The following is a 22068-nucleotide window of genomic DNA, read 5'->3' as shown; positions in this document are numbered from 1 at the left end:
TCTGATGGCTGGTAAAACCATTTCTCCTTGTTCCACTACTGCTGTTTTAGGGAACAGAAATTTAGGAATGAACAGCTTTAAAGACATGTGCAGGAACATGTCCGAAGAGGTGGAAAGGAACAGTTTACTGTAGTTTAGCACATTAAAATACTTAAAAGCTTAACGGATTTGTTATAAAATTTTCTCTACCATAAGGTCACAAAACAGAAATGTCCCATCTCTGATGGCCCTTAAAACTTTTAACCCCCAATAATATAAATAATCACAATTATGCATTTCCTGGTGGTACCAGGTCATATTGTCATCGCCCTCTCCCCTCTCCTGTGACTTACCAGGTACTTTTTGGGCCGCTTTAACATTCAGGCTTCCACTGAGGGTGGACAAAGATGCTAACAGGCAAGGCTTGTTAGGATGGGGAACAGTTTCCATGGCGACCACAATCTGAGTAGTATGGACAGAAATTTTTTGAAAGCAGGAAACAGCTCTCCACATGTTTTCTCGAAATGGAACCTTTCGTGCTCCATCACCATGAACTTTGGATTTAGACAACTTCCCACGGTAACATTTGGAGGCTGGAAGCTCATCCTTAAGCCGCACGGTGTCGGACGGCGCCGAAGTCTCGTTGCCGTGTGCACTTTTGATCTTCTTTAAAAAATGGGTGATCTGATCCAGCTTGGTAAAACTCAGGTTTGCTTTCAAAGGCTTTGATATATCCAAGTTGATGTCTGCTATAGAATTGAAAAAGATAAAAAAAAAATTACTGAAACTCTCTTACTGAATATAAGCCTTTACTTCCCGTCAAGTTCCTATTGAAGTTCCCAACATCTGTATTGTGGACTCATTAGAATGCCAGATGCTGTCATCCTTTTACTAATCACCTAGCTATTCTTCCTGTGTACTGTAGTTACTTGAAGAACACTTTCCCTGGGCCACTTCCATGCCTACATTCTTGCCTAATCCATGTGACTCTCGGCTCCTGACAGAATCAAGGCCACACATCTACTTTGCCCTCCCAACCGATACTAATGAAGCAGCCTTTCCAGTTTGGCACTACGACTGGCATCCCTTCTTCCAAGGCAAAAGGACCCCCCTAGTATCCAGCACAAAGTTTGACACAGATACTGCTATCAATAATAGGAGTCTGACCGACCAAGTGAAGTAGCCTCCCTACCATTCTCTTATCAAATATATGCAGAAACCGTTTGCTTCTCCCGTGGCCTGCTGCAAACCAGAAGACTCCCTACATCTTTCCCTGTATATTTTGCATTGATAACATTTCAAATACCTCATCATGGGTAGACAGAGATTTCTTAAAACCTATAGTCCATTTTACATGTATCATATACCGGAAGTTATCCTTATCTGCCACTTAGCTGCCAGACTTTAAAACTAATAGTCTTATTATTTCTGTGTTTGCCTTATTTCAGTGTCTTTATGTTTTAATTGTCAATAAGACTATAAGCATCGTGAAGGCAGAGTGTGTCATACACCTTTATGTCCAAGGACTAGCAGAGTGTGTCTCGCATATGTATCTGTTCAACCAATATTTGAGTTTAACTGAATCTAACAAGTGTTCTTTTCATTGGAGCCTGGAGATATAATACAAGACATAATCCCAGATGAAGCTAGGAAGAGCAGAGTAAGTAAGCAGCTAAAGTTAATAGCCCTTGTTAATAATTTCATTATCACATTTCTCTTCATAAGGAGGACCTCTTCTCACCTTTCTCGGGCATCAGCACCCACGGGTTTCCTGTGGTACCCAGGCTCCCTCAGGGCACCGCGCCTTGTCAGTGTGCCTTCTCTTGGGTTTCTTTAATCAGGGCTAGCAAAACTCGGCGACTCCAGCTTTTCACTAGACCTCTGAGTCACCTGACTGCAGTATTAAAATGTTCCCTGCTCCCATATTTTTTAAATAGGAAAAAATATCTGAACTTAAAGGAATTACCCTTTAAGAACATTTTGTTGACATGTAACTAACATACCGTACAATTTACCTCCTTAAAGTATACAATTCAATGGTTTTTAGTGTACTCCCAAGGCTGCACAAGAATCACCACCATAGAATTCCTGAACATAATCATCAACACATACACACGAAATCTCCTACCATGTGGCAGTCACTCCCCTCCATTCCCCGCCTCCAGCCCCAGCAACCACTACTTGAATTTCTATCTCTACACAGTTTCCTGCTCTGGACATTTCACATAAATGGAATCACACCATCTCTAGCCCTCTGTGTCTGGTCTCTTTCGGATATGCTTGCAAGGCCCGTTCATACTGAAACCTGTATCATCAGTCCTTCACTCCTTTTTGTGGCTGAGTAATACTTCATCAATGGACATACCACATTTTGTTTATCCATTATCAGCTGATAGGCATTTGGGTTATTTCTACTTTTTGGCTGCTATGAACACTCATGTGCAACTTTTTGTGGACTTTTTCATTTCCATCAGCTATATTCCTAGGAGTGGAACTCTAGGCCACATTTGATTACGGCCATCCTAGCTGGTGTGAAGTGGCATTCCATTGTGATTTCCATTTGTATTTCCCTAATGACTGATGATGTTGAGCATTTACTCATGTGCTTAGTGGCCATTTGCATATATTCTTGGAAAAATGTCTATTCACATCCTTTGCTCATTCTTAAATTGAGTCATTGGTCTTTTTATTATTGAATTGTCTGAGCTTTTTATAATCATGGATACAAGTCCCTATCAGAGATAGGATTTGCAAATATTTTCTCTAGTTCTGTGGATTGTCTTTGCGGTTATTTTGATGGTATCATTTGCAGCACAAACAATTTTAATTTTTGTGAAATAAATATACCTATTATTTTGTGTGGGCTTTTGGTGTCAATTGATCTGCAAATAATGACTTTCCAATTTGGATGCTTTTTATGTTTTCTTCTTATCTGTCGCTAGGACTTCCAGTACTATGTTGAATAAGAGTGGTGAAAATGGACATCCCTATCTTGTTCCTGATCTTAACAGAAATGCTTTTCGTTTTTTGCCCATTGAGTATAATGTTGGTAGTGGGTTTGTCATATATGGCCTTTATTACATTGAGATATGTTCCTTCTATTCCCACCTTGCTGAGAGTTTTTATCATAAATGGGTGCTGGATTTTATAAAATGCTTTTTCTGCATCTTATTGATAAGATGTTATTTTTATCCCTCATTTTGTTTACATGGTGCATCACATATATTGATTTGCAGATGTTGTACCAACCTTGCATCCCCAGAATAAATCCAACTTGATCATGATTTATGATGTTTTTAATGTATTGCTGGATCTGGTTTGCTAATATTTTGTTGAGGATTTTAGCATCTATGCTCATCAGGGATACTGGTCTATAATTTTCTTTCTTTGTAATTTCTTTTTCTGGTTTTGGAATTCGAATAATGCTGGCCTCATAAAATGAGCTTGGGCGTCTTCCCTCCTCTTGAATTTTTTGGAATGGTTTGAGAAGGATAGGTGTTAGTTCTCTGAAAGTTTGGTAAAATTAACCTGTGAAGCTATCTGGTTCAGGTCTTTTGTTTGTTGGGAGACTTTTATCACTGGTCCAATTTCAATAGCTGTAATTTGTCTATTCAAAGTCTCTGATTCTTCCTGATTCATTTTTGGAAGATTGCATGCTTTCTGGAATTTATCCATTTAATCCCAATTGTCCAATTTGTTGGCATATAGTTGTTCGTAATATTTTCTTACAACTCTTTGTATTTCCGTGGAGTCAGTTGTTATAGAAATCTGACTTTAGACTCATTAATTCCCTTTTCCTGGTCCAAATTCACTCACTGATTCAGTTCTGTCAATTTTATTTCCAAAATATTGCTTGAATTCCCTTTTCTCAGCATTCCTGTTACTCGCCATTTCTTTCCTCCATGCCTTTGATACTGTAAGCCTCCTAAATGGTTTCTCTGTCTAGACTGATTCCGGTCAATCTAGCCTCCCATGTATTTCCAAATTATTTATGTCTAATGCAATCCTGATTGGCTCACTCCTGCATAAACCTCTTTAATGACTCTTCTTTCCCTTTGGAATAAAAGACCAAGCTCCCTAGAATGAAAAGAAAAGAAAAGAAAAGAAAAGAAAAGAAAAGAAAAGAAAAGAAAAAAAGTAAAGGCCCTACTTTTCCTTAGCTACCGCCATGTCCTCTTCATACTTTAAAATTCCAGAAATATCACAGAGTTTATAGAACCCCCTTCCACCAAACCATGTCGTCACGATTAGGCCTTTGCTCATGTTGCTCCTTTAGAATGTACCCTTTCTGTGTCTAACACTTAGTCTGTAGGATACTGCTCAGCATTTTCTCCAAGAACTTGATCTGTGAAACTGCCCCAGCACAAGTATTTTACATGAGATTATATCTCCCACCAATTAAGATCTGTGAGTACACATTTTTCATCTTTAATACTTAGCACCGGGCCTGAAACGCAACCCAAGGCAGGGTTGGCCACATCATGCTGGAACCCTCCAAAACATTCTCAGCTGGTTCTGTGCCAGGCAGAACTCTAAGACGACTTGCCGCCCCACGATTCCTGTCACCTGGTTATTGAATCGAACACTAATCCAGATACTGTTGTGCTATAAAGGGATTTATAGTTGTGATCAATACCCCAGCTCAGTTGAATTTAGGACACAGAGCTTATCCACAAGGACTGATCTAATTATATTAGTCTTTAAAAGGCACACGAAGGAGGCAGAAGGGCAAGTCAGAGAGATCTGGAGGAGAAGGCTTTATTACATGTCATTGCTGCTGTGAGGATGGTGGGGATCATGTAGAAGGAATGGGTAGCCCTAGAGATGAGGGAAACCTTGGCCAACAGCTGACAAGGAATTTGGGATCTCTGTCCTACACACATAAGAGGTTGGATTATAGAAACAAATGGAATGAGCTTGAAAGTGAATTCTTCCTGGAGCTTTCAGATTAGAACCAGCCCAGCTGACACCTTGATTTTGGCCTTGTGAGATTCTGAGCACTGACTCCAGCTGAACCCACTAGAACTTCTCACCTACAGGACTGTGGAATAATACATTTGTGTTGCTGTAAGCCAGTACCATTTGTGGTAATTTATTATGCATCAAAAGAAACTAATACCAATTCCATATGCACATTTACCCTCATGATATTTCCAGTTTCTAATGTGAGCATAATGGACTTTAAAAAACTAGGAATATTTGCCTGTTTCTTTTATTTTTTTCCCCAAAGCAAAAACATCTCGTTGTCACTTGCCAAATCCCTCTCTTTAGAAATTATTTCAAGGTTCTGGGAAAGATGAAACCCTGTCTCTGCCACTCTATGCAGCTACAAAATCTGGAGAGAATACAGATATAAAACCACAGAGCAGCTACTTGAGGGCTCTGAAAAGTAAATGGTAACAGGTAGATTGGAGAGGGCTAGATTTTAAAATACCACCAAAACGGGGGTGAGTTTCTCATTTCTCCTCCCGTATTCCCCAGCCTGGACTAAAGGTGGGGCATTGGGTGCAGAAATAGGAAGTACTAGAGAAGTGGGCAGTGGGTTCAGAAATAGGGAGTACGAGAGAAGTGGGCAATGGGTGCAGAGATAGGGAGTACTAGAGAAGGGGGCACTGGGTGCAGAGATAGGGAGTACTAGAGAAGTGGGCAATGGGTGCAGAGATAGGGAGTACTAGAGAAGTGGGCACTGGGTGCAGAGATAGGGAGTACTAGAGAAGTGGGCACTGGGTGCAGAGATAGGGAGTACTAGAGAAGTGGGCACTGGGTGCAGAGATAGGGAGTACTAGAGAAGTGGGCACTGGGTGCAGAAATAGGGAGTACTAGAGAAGTGGGCACTGGGTGCAGAAATAGGGAGTACTAGAGAAGTGGGCACTGGGTGCAGAGATAGGGAGTACTAGAGAAACCCTCTATTTATGGCTTCCGGAAGTGAAAAGGAAATTCCTAATGCACAGAGGTTTTATAAAAATCCCTCACTGCTGCCGAAACTGGTTTGGCTCAGTGGATAGAGTGTCGGCCTGTGGACTGAAGGGTCCCGGGTTCGATTCTGGTCAAGGGCATGTACCTTGGTTGCGGGCACATCTCCAGTGGCGGCTGTGCAGGAGGCAGCTGATCGATGTTTCATGCATACAAGTCCTTTGGTTGATCTCTCCTCCTTTCCCCCACCCTCCCCTACCTTCCCTCTGAGGTTTGGCAGTCTGATCGATGCTTCTCTGTCTCTGGATCTGTCCCTGTTCATCAGTTTATGTTGTTCATTATATTCCAGAAATGAGTGAGATCATGTGGTATTTATCTTTCTCTGAGTGGCTTATTTCACTTAGCATAATGCTCTCCAGTTCCATCCATGCTGTTGCAAATGGTAAGAACTCCTTTTTTACTGCAGCGTAGTATTCCATTGTGTAGATGTACCATTTTTTTAATCCACTCATCTGCTGATGGGCAGTTAGGCTGTTTCCAAATCTTAGCTATGGTGAATTGTGCTGCTATGAACAGGGGTGCATATATCCTTTCTGATTCGTGTTTCTAGTTTCTTGGGATATATTCCTAGAAGTGGGATCACTGGGTCAAATGGGAGTTCCATTTTTAGTTTTTTGAGGAAACTCCATACTGTTCTCCACAGTGGCTGCACAAGTCTGCATTCCCACCAGCACTGCAAAAGAGTTCCTTTTTCTCTGCATCCTCGCCAACACTTGTCATTTGTTGATTTGTTGATGATAGCCATTCTGACAGGTGTGAGATGATACCGCATTGTTGTTTTGATTTGCATCTCTCGGATAATTAGTGACTTTGAGCATGTTTTCATATGTCTCTTGGCCTTTTTCTGTCCTCCTTTGAAAAGTGTCTATTTAGGTCCTTTGCCCATTTTTTGATTGGATTGTTTATCTTCCTTTTGTTAAGTTGTATGAGTTCCCTGTAAATGTTGGAGATTAAACCCTTATCAGTGATGACATTGGCAAATATGTTCTCCCATGCAGTGAGCTTTCTTGTTGTTTTGTTGATAGGTTTCTTTTGCTGTGAAAAAGCTTTTTATTTTGATGTAGTCCCAGTTGTTTATTTTCTCTTTAGTTTCCATTGCCCTAGGAGCAGTATCGGTGAAGAAGTTCCTTCGGCATATGTCTGAGATTTCGCTGCCTGTGAATTCCTCTAGTATTTTTATGGTTTTCCGTCTATGTTTAAGTCCTTGATCCGTTTTGAGTTTATTTTTGTGTATGGTATAAGTTGGTGGTCTAGTTTCATTTTTTTGCATGTATCTGTCCAATTTTCCCAACATCATTTGTTGAAGAGACTGTCCTGACTCCATTTTATGTTCATGCCTCCTTTGTCAAATATTAATTGGACTTTGTTCTTCTTTCTCCCCTATGAAGCCATCTGGCCCCGGGCTTTTGTTTGCTGGGAGCTTTTTGATGACTGCTTCAATTTCATCCATAGTTATCAGCCTATTGAGATGTTTAGAATCTTCCTGATCGAGTTTTGGAAGGTTATATTTTCCTAGGAATATGTCCATTTCCTCCAGGTTTTCTAGTTTGTTGGAATAGAGTTGTTCATAGTATTTTTTAACAATCCTTTGTATTTCTGTAGGGTCTGTTGTTATTTCACCTCTCTCATTTCTGATTTTGTTTGAGTCCTCTCTCTTTGCTTCTTGGTGAGCCTGGCTAGAGGTTCATCAATCTTGTTTATCCTTTCAAAGAACCAGCTCTTGGTTTCATTGATCTTTTGTATTTTTTTTTTTTTTTTGGTCTCTATGTCATTTATTTCTGCTCTGATCTTTATCATCTCCTTCCTTCTTGCTCACTCTGGGCTTTTCTTGTTGCTCTCTATCTAATTCTTTGAGTTGTAGGGTTAGATGATTTACTAGCATTTTTTCTTGCTTTTTGAGGTAGGCCTGTAGAGCTATGAACTTCCCTCTCAGGACTGCTTTCATTGTGTCCCACAGATTTTGGATTGTTGTGTTTTTGTTGTCATTAGTTTCCAGGATGCTTTTAATTTCTCCTTTGACCTCATTGGTAACCCAGTCATTATTTAATAGCATGCTATTCAGCTTCCAAGTGTTTGAGATTTTTGGATTGTTTTTATTGTAGTTTATTTCTAATTTTATGGCATTGTGGTCTGAGAAGGTGGTTGGTATGATTTCAATCTTATTGAATTTGGGGAGACTTTGCTTGTGACCCAATATGTGGTCTATTTTTGAAAATGTGCCATGTGCACTTGAGAAGAATGTATATTCTGTGGCTTTGGGATGCAATGTTCTGAAGATGTCAGTTAAGTCCATCTGATCTAGTGAGTCATTTAGGATTGCTGTGTCTTTGCCGATTTTTTTTGTCCAGAGGATTTATCCAGTGGTGTCAGTGGTGTATTAAAGTCCCCTACTATGATTGTATTTTTGTCAATCTCTCCCTTGATATCTTCCAGGAGTTTTTTTATGTATTTGGGTGCTCCTGCATTGGGTGCATATATGTTTATCAGGGTTATATCCTGTTGTTGTATCGATCCCTTTAGTATTATGAAGTGGCCTTCCTTATCTCTTGTTTTGGCCTTCACTTTGAGGTCTATTTTGTTAGATATAAGTATTGCTACCCCAGATTTTTTTTTTCATTTCCATTTGCCTGAAAGATATTTTTCCATCCCTTCACTTTCAATCTGTGTGAGTCCCTTGTTTTGAGGTGGGTCTCTTGTAGACAGCATATATATGGGTCATGTTTTTTTATCCATTCAGCCACTCGATGTCTTTTGATTGGAGCATTTAGTCCATTTACGTTTAAAGTTATTACTGAAAGGTACTTGTTTGTAGTCATATCTATTTTTGTGTCTGTGTTCCTTCTTACCTTTTTATTTCTTCTTTTTACAGTATTCTCTTTAGTATTTCTTGCATTGCTGGTTTGGTGGTGATAAACTCCCTTAGCCTTTTTTTTGTCTGCGAAGCTCCTGATTTCCCCTTCAATTTTGATTGATAGTCTTGCTGGATAGAGTATTCTTGGATTCAGTCCTTTGCTTTGCAACACTTTGTATAACTCCTTCCATTCCCTTCTAGCTTGATGTGTTTCTGTTGACAAATCATTTGCTAATCTGATGGGGGATCCTTTGTAGGTAACCCTCTGTCTCTCTCTTGCCGCCTTTAAGATTCTCTCTTTGTCGTTAATATTTGCCATTGAAATTATGACGTGTCTTGGTGTGGGTCTTTTGGGATTGATCCTGCTTGGGACTCTCAGTACTTGTGTAACTTTTTTCTTCCTCATATCCGGGAAGTTTTCTGTTATTATTTCTTCAAATAGATTTTCTAATCCTTGCTGCTTTCTTGTCCTTCTGGCAGCCCTATTATACATATGTTACTTCATTTTATGTTGTCCCAAAGCTCCCTTAGGCTTTCCTCCTGCTTTTTAATTTTTTTCTCCAGTTGCTGTTCAGGCTGGGCTTGTTTCTGTACCTGATCTTCTAACTCACTAATTCAGTCCTCTGCTTCTTCTAGTCTACTGTTGAAACTTTCCATGGTGTTTTTGATTGTAGCTATATCACTTTTCATTTCTTCCTGATTCTTGCATAGGTTGTTGATTTTCTCATCCATCCGATGCATGAATTTCACGACCACTACTCTGAATTCTTTTTCGGTCATGTTGCATGCTTCAATTTCACTAATTTCCTTTCTTGGCGACTCCTCATTTTCTTTCCTCTGGGGATTGTGTCATCTCCCATTCTGACTATCACCAGAAAGTTCAAACTTTGAGTTGCGTGGACCTGGGACATGTGCCGTGGGAGCTTCACACCACCCGAGTGTCACTGAAGTGCTCCGACACTGGGATGTGTGGCTGCCATGGGTTGGTGGGAACCAGGCTCGCCCAGGGTCAGTGTTACCAGCATTCAGTGTGGTCTCGTGTGCGCACCTAGAATCATGGACCCTGCCTGCACTGCGCTGTTGGCGTGTGCCAAAAATGAGTCCCGTAGCGCGTGCCAGGAGTCAGAGTTTCCCTGTGTCTGCACCAAGAGTCAAGTATCAGAGTCTCTGTTGCCTTGTGCGGCTTCTCACTGAGAATCAGGGTCCCCGTGTGCGCATGCACCAAGAATTGGAGTCACTGGCTCTTAGTGTGAATGCGCTGTGAGTCAGGGATCCCAGGCACACACGGTAAGAAACAGAGTCAAGTCGGTTGTGCTCAGTGCTGCCTCTTGCTGGGAGAATCTGGGTCCCAGTCACCATGGGGGACTGGGTTGCACAGTAGCACTGTGGCGTGCCTACGCTGCAGAAAACAGACTTCCATGTGCACTGCGGAAAACAGACTTCCGTGTGCGCTGCGGAAAACAGACTTCCATGTGCGCTGCGGAAAACAGACTTCCGTGTGCGCTGCGGAAAACAGACTTCTGTGTGCACTTGCCCAAATCGAAGTCAGGTGCCACTGCCACCCTGCATGGGCTTTGGGTTTGGTCTCCCGATTGCGTTGCGGGGAACAGATTCCAGTCTCTGTGCGCACGCTCCCAAACTCAAATTCCCGTAGGGGCGCTGAGGCCTGAGCAAGGGGCGGGTCTATCTGTTACTATGGCACTATGTGCGATGCTGCGGGGTTGGAGATAGGCTGTTTGACTCACAGAAATCTGCGGCTGGGAAGTCTGGATTTTTGTTGTGTATTGGTCTGAAGCTATGGTAGCAATTCTCTGTCCCCAGTGGCAGCAGTGTCCTGGTTTGCGTCTGAGATGCGATTTGGTGGTGCTGAGGCCAGGATCCTAGTCTCAAGCAGCTCTGTTTCTCAATATGGCGTGGTCTCTGTGCCTGCACTGGCCGCCCAGGAGTGTCCGCTTTGTGTGCGGGGCTCCGCCGTCTAAGACTGCCTGGTTTGGCAGCCCCTTGGAGGACCTGCAGAATCTAACTGTCCCTAGCTTATACACACACACACCACACATGTCTACAGTCTCCTCTATGGTTCCCTCACTCTCTCACACTCTCTCCCTCCCTACCTTCCTGCTGGTTGCCATCTTCCAATCTCCCTAGAATGACTATTATCAATAAGAAATAACAAGTGTTAGAGAGGATGTGGAAAAAAGGGAATCCTCATAAAGTACTGATCAGAATGTAAATTGGTGCAACCTCTATGGAAAACAGTATGGAGCTTCCTTGAAAAATTAAGAATAGAGCTACTATATGACCCAACAAATCCACTTCTGGGTACCTACCTGGAAATTTCCAAAACACTTATTTGTGAAGATTATATAAAGATTGGATATATACACATATATCCATCCATATGTTGATTGCAGCATTATTCACAGTAGCTAATGGAAACAACTTAAGTGTTCTTTGACCAATGAAAAGAATATGTGGTACATATATACAATGGTATACTACTCAGCCATATGAAAGGATTAAATATTGCCATTTGTAACAACATGAATGCACCTTGCAAGGTTCATGTCAAGTGAAATAAGTCAGACAGAAAGGATATGTGGAATATAAAACAGAAAACAACAAATGAACAAACAAAACAAACTCAAAGTTTGGTGGTTACTAGAGGGTAAACGGGGTTAAGTATATGGTGATGAAGGAAACTAGATTTTGGGTGGTGAGCGCCTAATAGAATATACAGATGATGTATTATAGAATTATACTAGTAGACCTGAAACTTTTTTAATGTTATTAACCAATGTTACCCCAATACTAGTAAATTTAATTTTAAAGACTGATAAAAACATTAACCTCATTATTGAAATGAAAACATTAAAGAAATGGACTAGAAAAGTTTTATTCAACAATGGGATCTGTTTTATGAGAGCTGGAAATATAACTGGATAAAGAACCAAACATAGATTGTTAATGTGGACTTTATTCAAATTATTATCAGATTTTTGTTTTAAAGGATTTTGAACTTTTCATAATCCTCACTGAACTTTAATAAATGATTATCAAAGTTTAAATTTTAAGTATATGAGTTGTGGTCTTCCAGCTGAGTTACCTATTTCTCTGTCAGATCTAATTTCTCTCTGTCTCCACCGTAGATTCTGTGTCTTTAAATTCCCCAGTAAACCCATGCCTGTCAATTATTAGATTCTAATTACCTTTCAAAACTTTCTGAACAGCTACCAGGAAACAGAATGATGGGATGACTATTGAGTTAAGAGGAGATTAGACAAATACAAATAAATTACACTTATTTTATGCTCCCATCACCATAGGAGATGACTTAATAGTGAAAGGAAAGAATCATATTGTAATAATGAAATCAGAGAGGGTATTCAAGCCCCAGTGGTGATTCCCCTAAGTTTATGTTAATGTACACCTCGTGGGGGACCAAACATCAACTGGAAAAATTTCCAGAAAACGATTCCAGCTATTTTCTCATTTAAAATGTTCCAACTTTACTTGACCCATTAGTCATCATATTACTTACATTTATGATGTATTTTAAATCTATTACCAAAAACCCAATGGATTCAATATGGCTTGTTATATCAAATCATAACATTTATGAAAGAAAACTTCTTTGTTAAGTGCTTCTTCCTTTGGAATTTTATTTGCAAGAGACAAAATTTTTTAGACAAGCAAAGCTTGCTAGGAAAATAATCACTATATACATGCATGGCTATATACAGACACAGGAATGATAATTTCCATTCCTAACCCCCACCCCCAATTTAGAAAGGTAAATGCAAAACAAAGAACAAGTCTATAATCAAGACTAACTTTATGCACTACAGTAACTCCAATACAAATATTTTTTTATTATTAGTTCCTAGTACATTTTTTCTCTTATTCAGGTATTTAAATTCAGAATTTTGTTACAGTGTCCAAGTAAAGGTGTTCATTGTGAAAGGGAAGGTAGAGAATTAGTACTCACAGGTGTGAGAGCTAGACAACCTGGAAAGCTGCCCAAGGCAATGAGATCAACCTGTTTTCATTGCAGGTGCGAAGTATAAAGACCTCAATGGTGGCAGGTATGAGTGCTTCAATTAACAATGGTATAGCTAGGCTCGTGTGGGTCACTGGTTGAGCATCAATCTATGAACCAGGAGGTCACGGTTTGATTCCCGGTCAGGGCACATGCCCTAGTAGAGGACATGCAGGAGGCAGCCAATCAATGATTCTCTCACATCATTGATGTTTCTATCTTCTCTTCCTCTCCCTTGCTCTCTGAAATCAATAAAAATATATTTTAAACACACACACACACACACACACACACACACAAACAATGGTATACCAAGTGAAACTGTGTCTAAGCTATCCCACATGGTGTTGTGAAGGCTCAGAGACATGGACAGACACATGCCCATGACTGGGTCAGACAGCAGCAGGTCATGGTGCTTATCACTAGAATTTGGACATCATGACTACTAGCTTAATTATTCATGCACATATTCCTATGATGAAGCATGGACTTTTTGTGTCTGTATTGCCCTCCCACCCACCAAAAAATTTACAACATAAAAGTTCTTATTTTAAGGTAATTGTCCTGGTATTCTAAAATGAAGTTATTGAAATGAACTCATCTAAATGAAGTTCTCTCCGAGTCATCACAGAGGCTAAGTACATTCAATTGCTCCAATAATTCTAGCAGCTTTTGGGGGACCTACTTCCTTTTTTTGTTTTCCTATTCTCAACAATGGCATAAACTCCTCCTTTGAGACAACAGATTTGATATTTGAGAACAGCCCAATGTTGTTTTGAGATAAGGGAAAAAGGGCTCCAGACTGTGGAAAGGTTAAAAACATAGGAAAGCCAATAACAGAGGCTCCCACTGCCAATGATGAGAATTTGAACATCACTAAAAGTAATGAGTTCAGAATAATAAACAACAGCTAATTGGCCACCTTTGAAATATGCTAAAAAACCACAGGGTCTTTTGCACCTTCTCCCAGAAATCCATCTATCCCATCCACGTCCTTTAATCCTGTGGAACTCAACTCAAGTGTCAATTACTCAGAGATGTTTTCTTAAATCTTCACTTTCTATGAATCCACAGGACTTCATGACACTTACTAGTATGTTAGTTTATATTTACATATTGCTTTGTGTGGTTATCTGGTAATCAAATTGTCTTTTCTATTGGACTGTATGCATTTATTGAGAAGGAACTGCCTATCTTTTGCTCACCACTACCCAGTGCTTAGAATGACACTTGGAATACTGCAGTTGCTCATAAATACTTGTGAAAGTCAATGAAGAGTTCCATTGGGGATTATACCCATCATTTTAAAACTTGAAGGGATCTTAGAACAAGTCTCATGTTATAGAAGGAGATACTGAGGTTCAAGAAGTGAGATGATTTTATTGAGGATCATTTGCTTAGTGACTGTAAGCCTGGTTGTACAGGTGACACCAAGTTAGAGAGTCTTGAAGTTCCAGGGGGGTTGAATTGATGAACTGAGGGAGGTGGGTGGTCAAGCCTCATGGGTTTGGCAGGAGAAGCTAATCTAACAAGGACATTGGGGACAAGATTATTGAGAGGATCTTCAGTGAGGGCTGCTAGTAAACAGGCTGACGAAGTAATCAGGGCGTAAACCTACACCAGGGAGGTAGCAGGCACATGGAGGACCTGGTATAAAATGGAAAACTAAATGGACTTGGAATAAAAAGAAGGATGGATTGAAGGTGATAGTAAAGTTGTGAGAGGACAGGGGTGGAATAACATTGCTATGTAAAGAAATTTGAAGACTATAATAAAGAAAGGAGTGAATAAGGAGAGGGGAGAAAAATGACTTAATATAAATAAGTTGTATTTTAAATGATTATCCATATCAAATAGGCAATGGAGAAGTAGTCCTGGAGTTGAGTAATAAGTCAAAACTAGAACTAGGCACTTGGAAGTTGTTAGCACAAAAGACAGCTGAGGTTCTGGTTTGTACCGAGCGAGGTAAGAACAGAAGGCTCAGAAGGCTCAAGACTGGGTCCTTGGCAAGGTGGAGGGCTGGAGATTTCCGGGAAGAGCTGTATGCAAACACACGGTATGTAATCTTCTAAGTCAATTAGGAAAAGCCATATAGTGTTCTTTTCTCTTCTACCTTAGCCCACTCCATGTCTCCACAAAGATATTCCCCAATTACCCTCACTCTCTTCTGTAGAGGAAAGAATTTTGACAGCATTATAGTACATGAAGAAATAAAAAAATCTAAATAATTGTCTCACCACTGACTTCCCTGCAGACCTTGTGCTGGCTTCTCACCATCTTGCCACCCCCACAACCAGCTTCTGTGACTCTTTGGGTCCTATTACTTAGCCAAGTGCAGTCCCCTGGAGGGACCACTGTCAGCCAGACCTTCAAAGATTTCCAGTCCCTTCATTCCACAGTGCTGGAAAGTAATTAAGACGGCCTACTGATACTATGGTGGAAAAGTTGGTATTAAAATCAGGTTGTTATCTGAATAAAAGAAAATGTTTATTAAAAATCAGTTAGTTAAAAATCATCAATTTTTCTAATTTCTTTGCAAAATCCAAGTTATAGTTGAAATACTAATGGTGAAATAATGAAAGGATTTCCTATATTTTAAAATTCTTAGTCCATTCCCTATTTGACATCCTGACAACAAGTTTACTGTTTCATTTTGATAAATCATGGGGAATATAAACTACAATAACGTAATGCTGACACTGCAAATTGGAGCCCATAAAACTCAGGAAATGTAAAAGACAAGGTTCTTACAGTTTTATTAGCTAGTTTACATTTCTTAAATGTAGAAGATAGCCTGCTAGTATGGCTGTAAAACTGAATTAAGATAAAGACAGGACTCCAGTGTTAGGCTATGGTCCTTGGCCTTATTTCTGGAAAGAGGAAAGAGGCAAAGGGTTAACTATCAGGGATACATTAAGAGAAATAAATTTAAATAGCTTCTTGGGATGCTTTCTTTCATTTTGAATCTTCTTGCATTTAAAAATCATATTATCTACGCTTCATTTACCACTCTGGAAAATGTCAGGAGGCTATTTGGGGCATCCTTTTCAGGTATTTTACCTTTTTTCCCCCTGTTGCCTCCAACCTTAATTCATAAACTTATTCTATAGGTAGTCATAAAGAGGACCATGCTACAAAGTTCACACTCCAAAACAGGCTAGTATTATTGATAATGGAAAACATAAAATGAAAGAAGCATTGCTAAGAGAATCACGTAAAATGGAGTCAGAAGGCCATTGAGAAAGTCGGGCCAATGCACATGTCATGTGTTATTTCTTGGAACTATTATTAAGTTACTGACCTGTTGCTAAACTCAGCTAAAGGCTAAACAACAAACATCCTGATCAAAGCTTGCTACATGAATATATGGAAACTTTACACACGCTTCATCATGGTGAGCAGACCATTTGCATTCTTCATCTTGAAAAGAACGAATTCATTTTGATAACCTGTATTCCCTATTTACATAATGGGCCTGGCCAACCCTAACTGACCAACATACTGCATTTACGTGGGGGATCTTATCAGGAATAGCTCTGACATTCTGCCCTTTATAAAACTGCCTTTCTTTCTTTCGAGGCACCATTAGGTTGCTAACTGAACCTGTATTAGTTATCTTAGTTACCTGAACCAGTCACCTTTAAGATATATTTGAATTAATCTCCACTGAGTAATAATTTAGGAATAAAAGAATATATAAGCAGAGTTCACAAAAAAATTTCAAAGCTACACATATTTGAGGAAAACGATGTAAAATTTCTACTTTATATTCATGTAAATGAAACTATTTAAATGGTGTGTTATGTATCTGAGAAGTTTTTAAAGTAATATTTTACATTATTTAAGTATGTATATATATTTTATATAAATACATAAATATAAAATACAAGTATAAAAATATAAATATGTATATATTTTAATTTTCAATTGGGAATATGTGTTTTTTTAAAGTGATTTGAGAGAGAGAAAAAGGGAGAGAGAGGGGGACATTGATGTGAGAAGGAAACATTGATGGGTTGACTCCTGAACTAGGCCCGACCAGGGATCAATCAAGCAACCCACGTATGTGCCCATCCTGGGAATCAAACCTGAAACTTTTTGGTGTATGGCATGATGCTCCAACCAAATGAGCAACCCAGCCATTATTCAAATCAAAGGTCTTTTTGGAAATGGGATATTAAGATTTTTTTTTTTGGAATTTTTGAAAAGTAAAAATTAAAATTATTTCAACCTATAATACAGTAAGTTAATCCATAAAATATTAAAAAAAGTTTTCAAAATAGGATTCAACCAATTAATAATCAATTAAAAATATAAAATAAAACCAGAGATGAAACCAATCCAAACCTAGAATGAAATCAGAAAAATGTTAAACCACAAAAGAAAATTAATGAATAGGTTAAACAAGACTAAGGAGGTAGTTTTATTAAGAGAACAAAATATTAATGGCTATGTGTTTCAACAAGAGACACCAGGTATACTAAAATAAAGAAATGTGAAAATACACTCGTAACTTTGCTATATTCATGTTACTTAAATTATTTGAAGATGTGGTATGCTAATTATAAAAAAACATAAGTGATGTGGGAATGTTCTCCCATTTTGGCATATTTTTTTCTTTGTTGTCATTTAAATGTCATTTTATAGCTACAGTGACAGTGCTCAAAAATATGCCTGCAAAAGAACAATGAAAAAAATACCAGGGAGCTCAAATGTTTTTGCAAATTACCCTGGTTAATTAGAAAAATCTGCACCCTTCCCAGTTCTTCTTCTCACGTGTCAGCTCTCATTAAATTAAAAAAAAATCTCATTTCTAAGTTAAGAAGTCCTATGGTTAACAAAACGTTTAAACTGGGATTAAGTGGGCACATTGCTATGTTTCTGTATGATGTCATACCAAGTAGTGTGCAGCTGAATTTGAATTTGCAAGAAGTATGAATGATTTCTTAATAAGAAGTATCTGATCTAATGCTAATTTTTTTCTCCATAGGCTAACTGTGCGGGAAACAGGTGGCCCTGCTTTCAATTATGGAGGGCTAGCATGCCAGTGTGAGGCCTGGATTAGTTCACCTTCTCATGGGGAATTTTCCTTGGTTGGGAATGGATTTATTATGGCTTCACACATGGAATAGAGCTCATGTCAGCTGAGGGCAGTGACACATCATATGATTCAAATTAACCTGCTGTGGACTGTTCTGCAGGGCTTAGATTGTGTATTAAAATGACGACATTTTAAAAACAGCTTGAAAGAAACCAGGATTGCTGAACTGCGATGGTTCCAATTTGTTCCAACTAATCTATCACCTGCAGGAGATATAGTGGGTTTCTAGTAGCTGCTGTTTTCCAGGTTTCTCCAAGCCACTGACCTTGCTAATGGGTACAATTGTTGCCTCTGAAGGATGGAAGTGGGGCTGAGAGAGCTTTGAAGGGGTTTTTGATGTAGAAGTTGGGACCTACCATTTGCTCTAAGGAGCTTATTAAGTAAGTAGAGGAAATAAGGGAATACTCAAGAACTTGAATTATTTTTCCAAAAACAAATGCCAAAAGAGCAGCATTTTCATCACCTTGTTTAGATAAAATCATCTCTGAAAAATCTGAAAGTCTGAATTCCATGTCTCTGGATCTATTTTGTTCATCAGTTTATTTTGTTCACTAGATTCCACATATGAGTGAGATCATGTGATACTTGTCTTTCTCTGACTGGCTTATTTGGTTTACTTTTATTGCTATTGCAGCCTTAATTAAAGAGCAAGAAAAGAATAAATGAAAATATACTATTTTAAAGATGTAGCATAAAACTATCTTTGGAAATGATACTGAAAAGTATGTGCAATAGCTAAAAACTAATGGTGGCAAATGATTACTTGCAATACTAAAAAAAGCTTTTCCTTTTTTTTTTTTTTTTTTTTTTTGGTCAGGAGAAAAGAATAGTATTGGGGAATAATATAAAGCTGAAATTTGTTCCCCCTGTCTCAGCATAAATAATATTCCTCTTAATATACTATTACCTAAAATCTGGACAAAATATAATTTTCTTGAGTGGCCAAAAATCTAAAAAAAATAATACATCTGTAAGGCAAGACATGCTTTAATGTATCCTATTATACACATTGATCTCTAAATTAGTATAGAGTGGCAATCTGGCTGTGTAGTCAGAGAATATAATTATTCTATGGAATAATATGGTATATGTTTACATACACTTTAAATAACAGTTATGGTTAAGGAACTTTCTATCTAAGAGTAAATTCTGGAGCAGTTCAAGTTTGCTGGGTTAGTGCTTTAGTGGAAGCTGCACAGTTGATATGTCATTCAAACTAATCTCCCCTCAATTTACGAAAGAGAAGCACTCTTGATTAAAAGAGACTTAGAAGAACTGGACTCTTAGACTATGAAGAATTTAAACCATTCACTGAACACAGTTTTTGATTTTTCATAAAAAAGTACCATTTAAAAAAACGACTCATCATTCTCCTCTCCTGTGCCCCCAAATATCTGCATTTTGGCCCTCAATATTTGTAACTGATTGTATTAAGAAAATCATATACACGCATATTTTTCTTTCAAAAATAGTCATATAAAATCTTGGTACAAGTATTGGTCTCCAGACCAATAGCACCCACTTACTTGGGAGCCTGTAAGCAATGCAGAATTTCATCTGTACCTTCTAGGACTATTACATTACATTTTTATTTTAACAAGCTCCCCAGAGATGCTTAAAATGCACACTCAGGTCTGAGAAGCACTGCTGTAAAATAACTATTTCAATTCTTTTATATAAGAGTTTGAATCTCCAAACAGATTATCACTATTACTGAATGAACAAAAGATTAGAAATGGCATATACTAGTATGTAATTTCCAATTTAAAAAAGTATAGGAAATATAAAGCAACTGTTTTTAAAAATCACATTTCTACTACACAGTCATATTAAATTCTAGAATTATAAACATATAATTTTTGATTCATTCATTGACATTCTTAACATTCAATTTATTTGATTGCCATGAAAATATGGTAAACTATTTTCCACTGATTTGCAGATCCCATTCAAATCAATCAAATGTAAATTAGAAGAGAACTTTTTAGCCAGAGTCAAAGACTGCCTAAAAACAAAAGAAATCTGATACTATGAAAGAGAAATAAGAGGTAAACTCTAGTCTCCCAGTTACTTTTCCATTAACTAACCATATAATCTTACTCTATTTACTCATTCTAACATGTTCAGTTTTTTACATGTGATCATTCTAAGTCAGAAAGTGTCTTGCAACTGATGTAAGAAAGAGCTGTATCACAGTTTAAACAGCAGATATTTTTAATCTTTTCTTAGAGTGGTAATATAAAATGTTTTTCCCCTCCTATAACTGGTGGTGGCTTGGATTCAATGAAATGTGGTATTTGACACTCACTAATCAAGTATTTAGACTCACACCGCTCCCAATCCAGCCATCACCTTACCCCAAAAGCTTCTTCCACTTTAATGACTCCCTTAGCCTTCATCATCAGCTTCTAGCTTTCCTCCGAGTCTTTAGAACCATGTCTAGCTATTTATAATAAGGAGAAATAGTTCTGCATATGTCCACTCTTTATGTACTATCAACAGAAAAACTGGACTGGGCTGCAGTGAAAGGCCCGTGGTGGTGGTTTCAGGCTCCGTTTACTGCAGACACAATGACAGGCCACCTTCTCCATCCTCATTGGTGGATGCTAAGTGCCTTGGCTGCTGCAGCACACAAACTTAACCAGGTCCACACAGCCATACTTTCACTCAAAGTGCATGCCTTTCAGAGTATTGCTAGGGATCTTAAGACAATGTAAAAGCACTGTTTTAGATTCTTAATGAATAAAATAATCTTCTTTTGAGGACTAATATGTTCTGAAGCACTGTGAGTACAAATTAACAAGAGGAAAATTGAAATGTAGTACTTTCTGTTAAATAAATAGCTAAAATTTCACTGGGATGAGGAAAGAATGATAAAAAGAAGAGGAGGCAGAGCATGAGGAGAAGGCAGAAGAAACAGAGCAGGAAAAAGAGAGGAGGAGGAGGAGATGGGGAAGAGAGAACTTTAGTTATGCTAAAATTAGTATAGTACAGAAGCGATCTAGGTCTTTGGAGGCATAAAAACAGGGTTTAAATGGATCGTCTGCCACTATGACCTTGGGCAATTTACATCACTTTTCCTTACTATAAAATAGGGATAATTATAGTGCCCACTCCTTGGTTATATGAGTGTGTAAAACACTTAGTGCCTGGATTAATAAGCATTCAATATACTTTTACATCTGTGTCTCTTTAAAACTGAGTATTAATATATTTCAAGTACTTTGCTAAGTTTTTGAAATAAATGAATTTATGTATCTAACCAAATCTATCTGTGTATACTATGTATACTTATGTATGTATATCATGTTTGTTATCCAACCATCCATCAACTCACCTACCCACCCACCCATCTACCTACCTATCCATCTATTTTATTCTCTTCATTTACAGGCAAGGGGATCAAAAAATTAGGGTCACACAGTTAATTAGTAGAAAAGATAGAAATAAAATCTTGGAAAGCACCAAACAGACTGTCAAATTACAGTGGGAAGGCTGGGGAGTGTTGGGGAGGGAGGGAAATAGATCAACCAAAGGACTTGTATGCATGCATATAAGCACACCAATGGACACAAGACACTGGGGGGGGGGGGGTGGGGGGGGTGGGATGAGGGCATGCGACAGGGGGTAAGGGGGCTGGGGGAAGGTCAATGGGGGAAAAAAGGAGATATATGTACTAATATATATAATACTTTAAACAATAATAAAAAAAAGAAATAAAATCTTGGGTCTTTGGCCTCCAGTCAATACTCTTTTAACTGTTAACTACATTTTGTCAGACTAAAGGTAAGATTTAATGCATGTTAATATTTGCTGTTTGACCTCTATAATGGGCAGCCTGAGAACAGTACACTTCTGGAAAACAAATGAACTATTCATTTTCAACACCGAATATTAAGATTACTAACAAACCCTATGTACATGTTCATATACTCTCATGAAAAAAAAGAGTACGCGCATTTGTATTATGACTTTCTTACCTGGTCCATTAAGAAAGTCTTTAATTTGTAGCATTACAAGGGAAGGTGGAATACCACTTTTGCTGTCTATTTCTCCAGGCACTGTCTGCAGCCAAATTGTGCAGTAATCAAGGGCTTCAGGCAGAGTCTTCCCAGGATCTGAAGTGAC

General features: G+C 38.5%; 1 protein-coding gene across 3 annotated transcripts in view; it reads right to left on the bottom strand.

Annotated features, from left to right (window-relative positions):
- VPS13B (vacuolar protein sorting 13 homolog B) overlaps positions 1–22068 on the bottom strand; it is a 635560-nt gene that overhangs the window by 166737 nt on the left and 446755 nt on the right. For all 3 annotated transcript variants that reach the window (XR_013959339.1, XM_080646974.1, XM_080646975.1), the window contains exons 35-36: positions 21921–22058; positions 333–728 (exon numbers count right to left, since the gene is read on the bottom strand). Coding sequence is in view for 2 of the 3 variants with exons in the window: in XM_080646974.1 (XP_080503100.1) it covers positions 333–728; positions 21921–22058 (534 nt within the window). In the remaining variant the exon portion in view is untranslated. The remainder of the gene's footprint in view (positions 1–332; positions 729–21920; positions 22059–22068) is intronic.

This window comes from Plecotus auritus (assembly GCF_963455305.1).
Source record: "Plecotus auritus genome assembly, chromosome: 11".
Classification (NCBI taxonomy): domain Eukaryota; kingdom Metazoa; phylum Chordata; class Mammalia; order Chiroptera; family Vespertilionidae; genus Plecotus; species Plecotus auritus.
The sequence above is the reverse complement of the archived record's forward strand: the minus strand, read 5'-3'. Positions and strand labels throughout refer to the sequence as shown.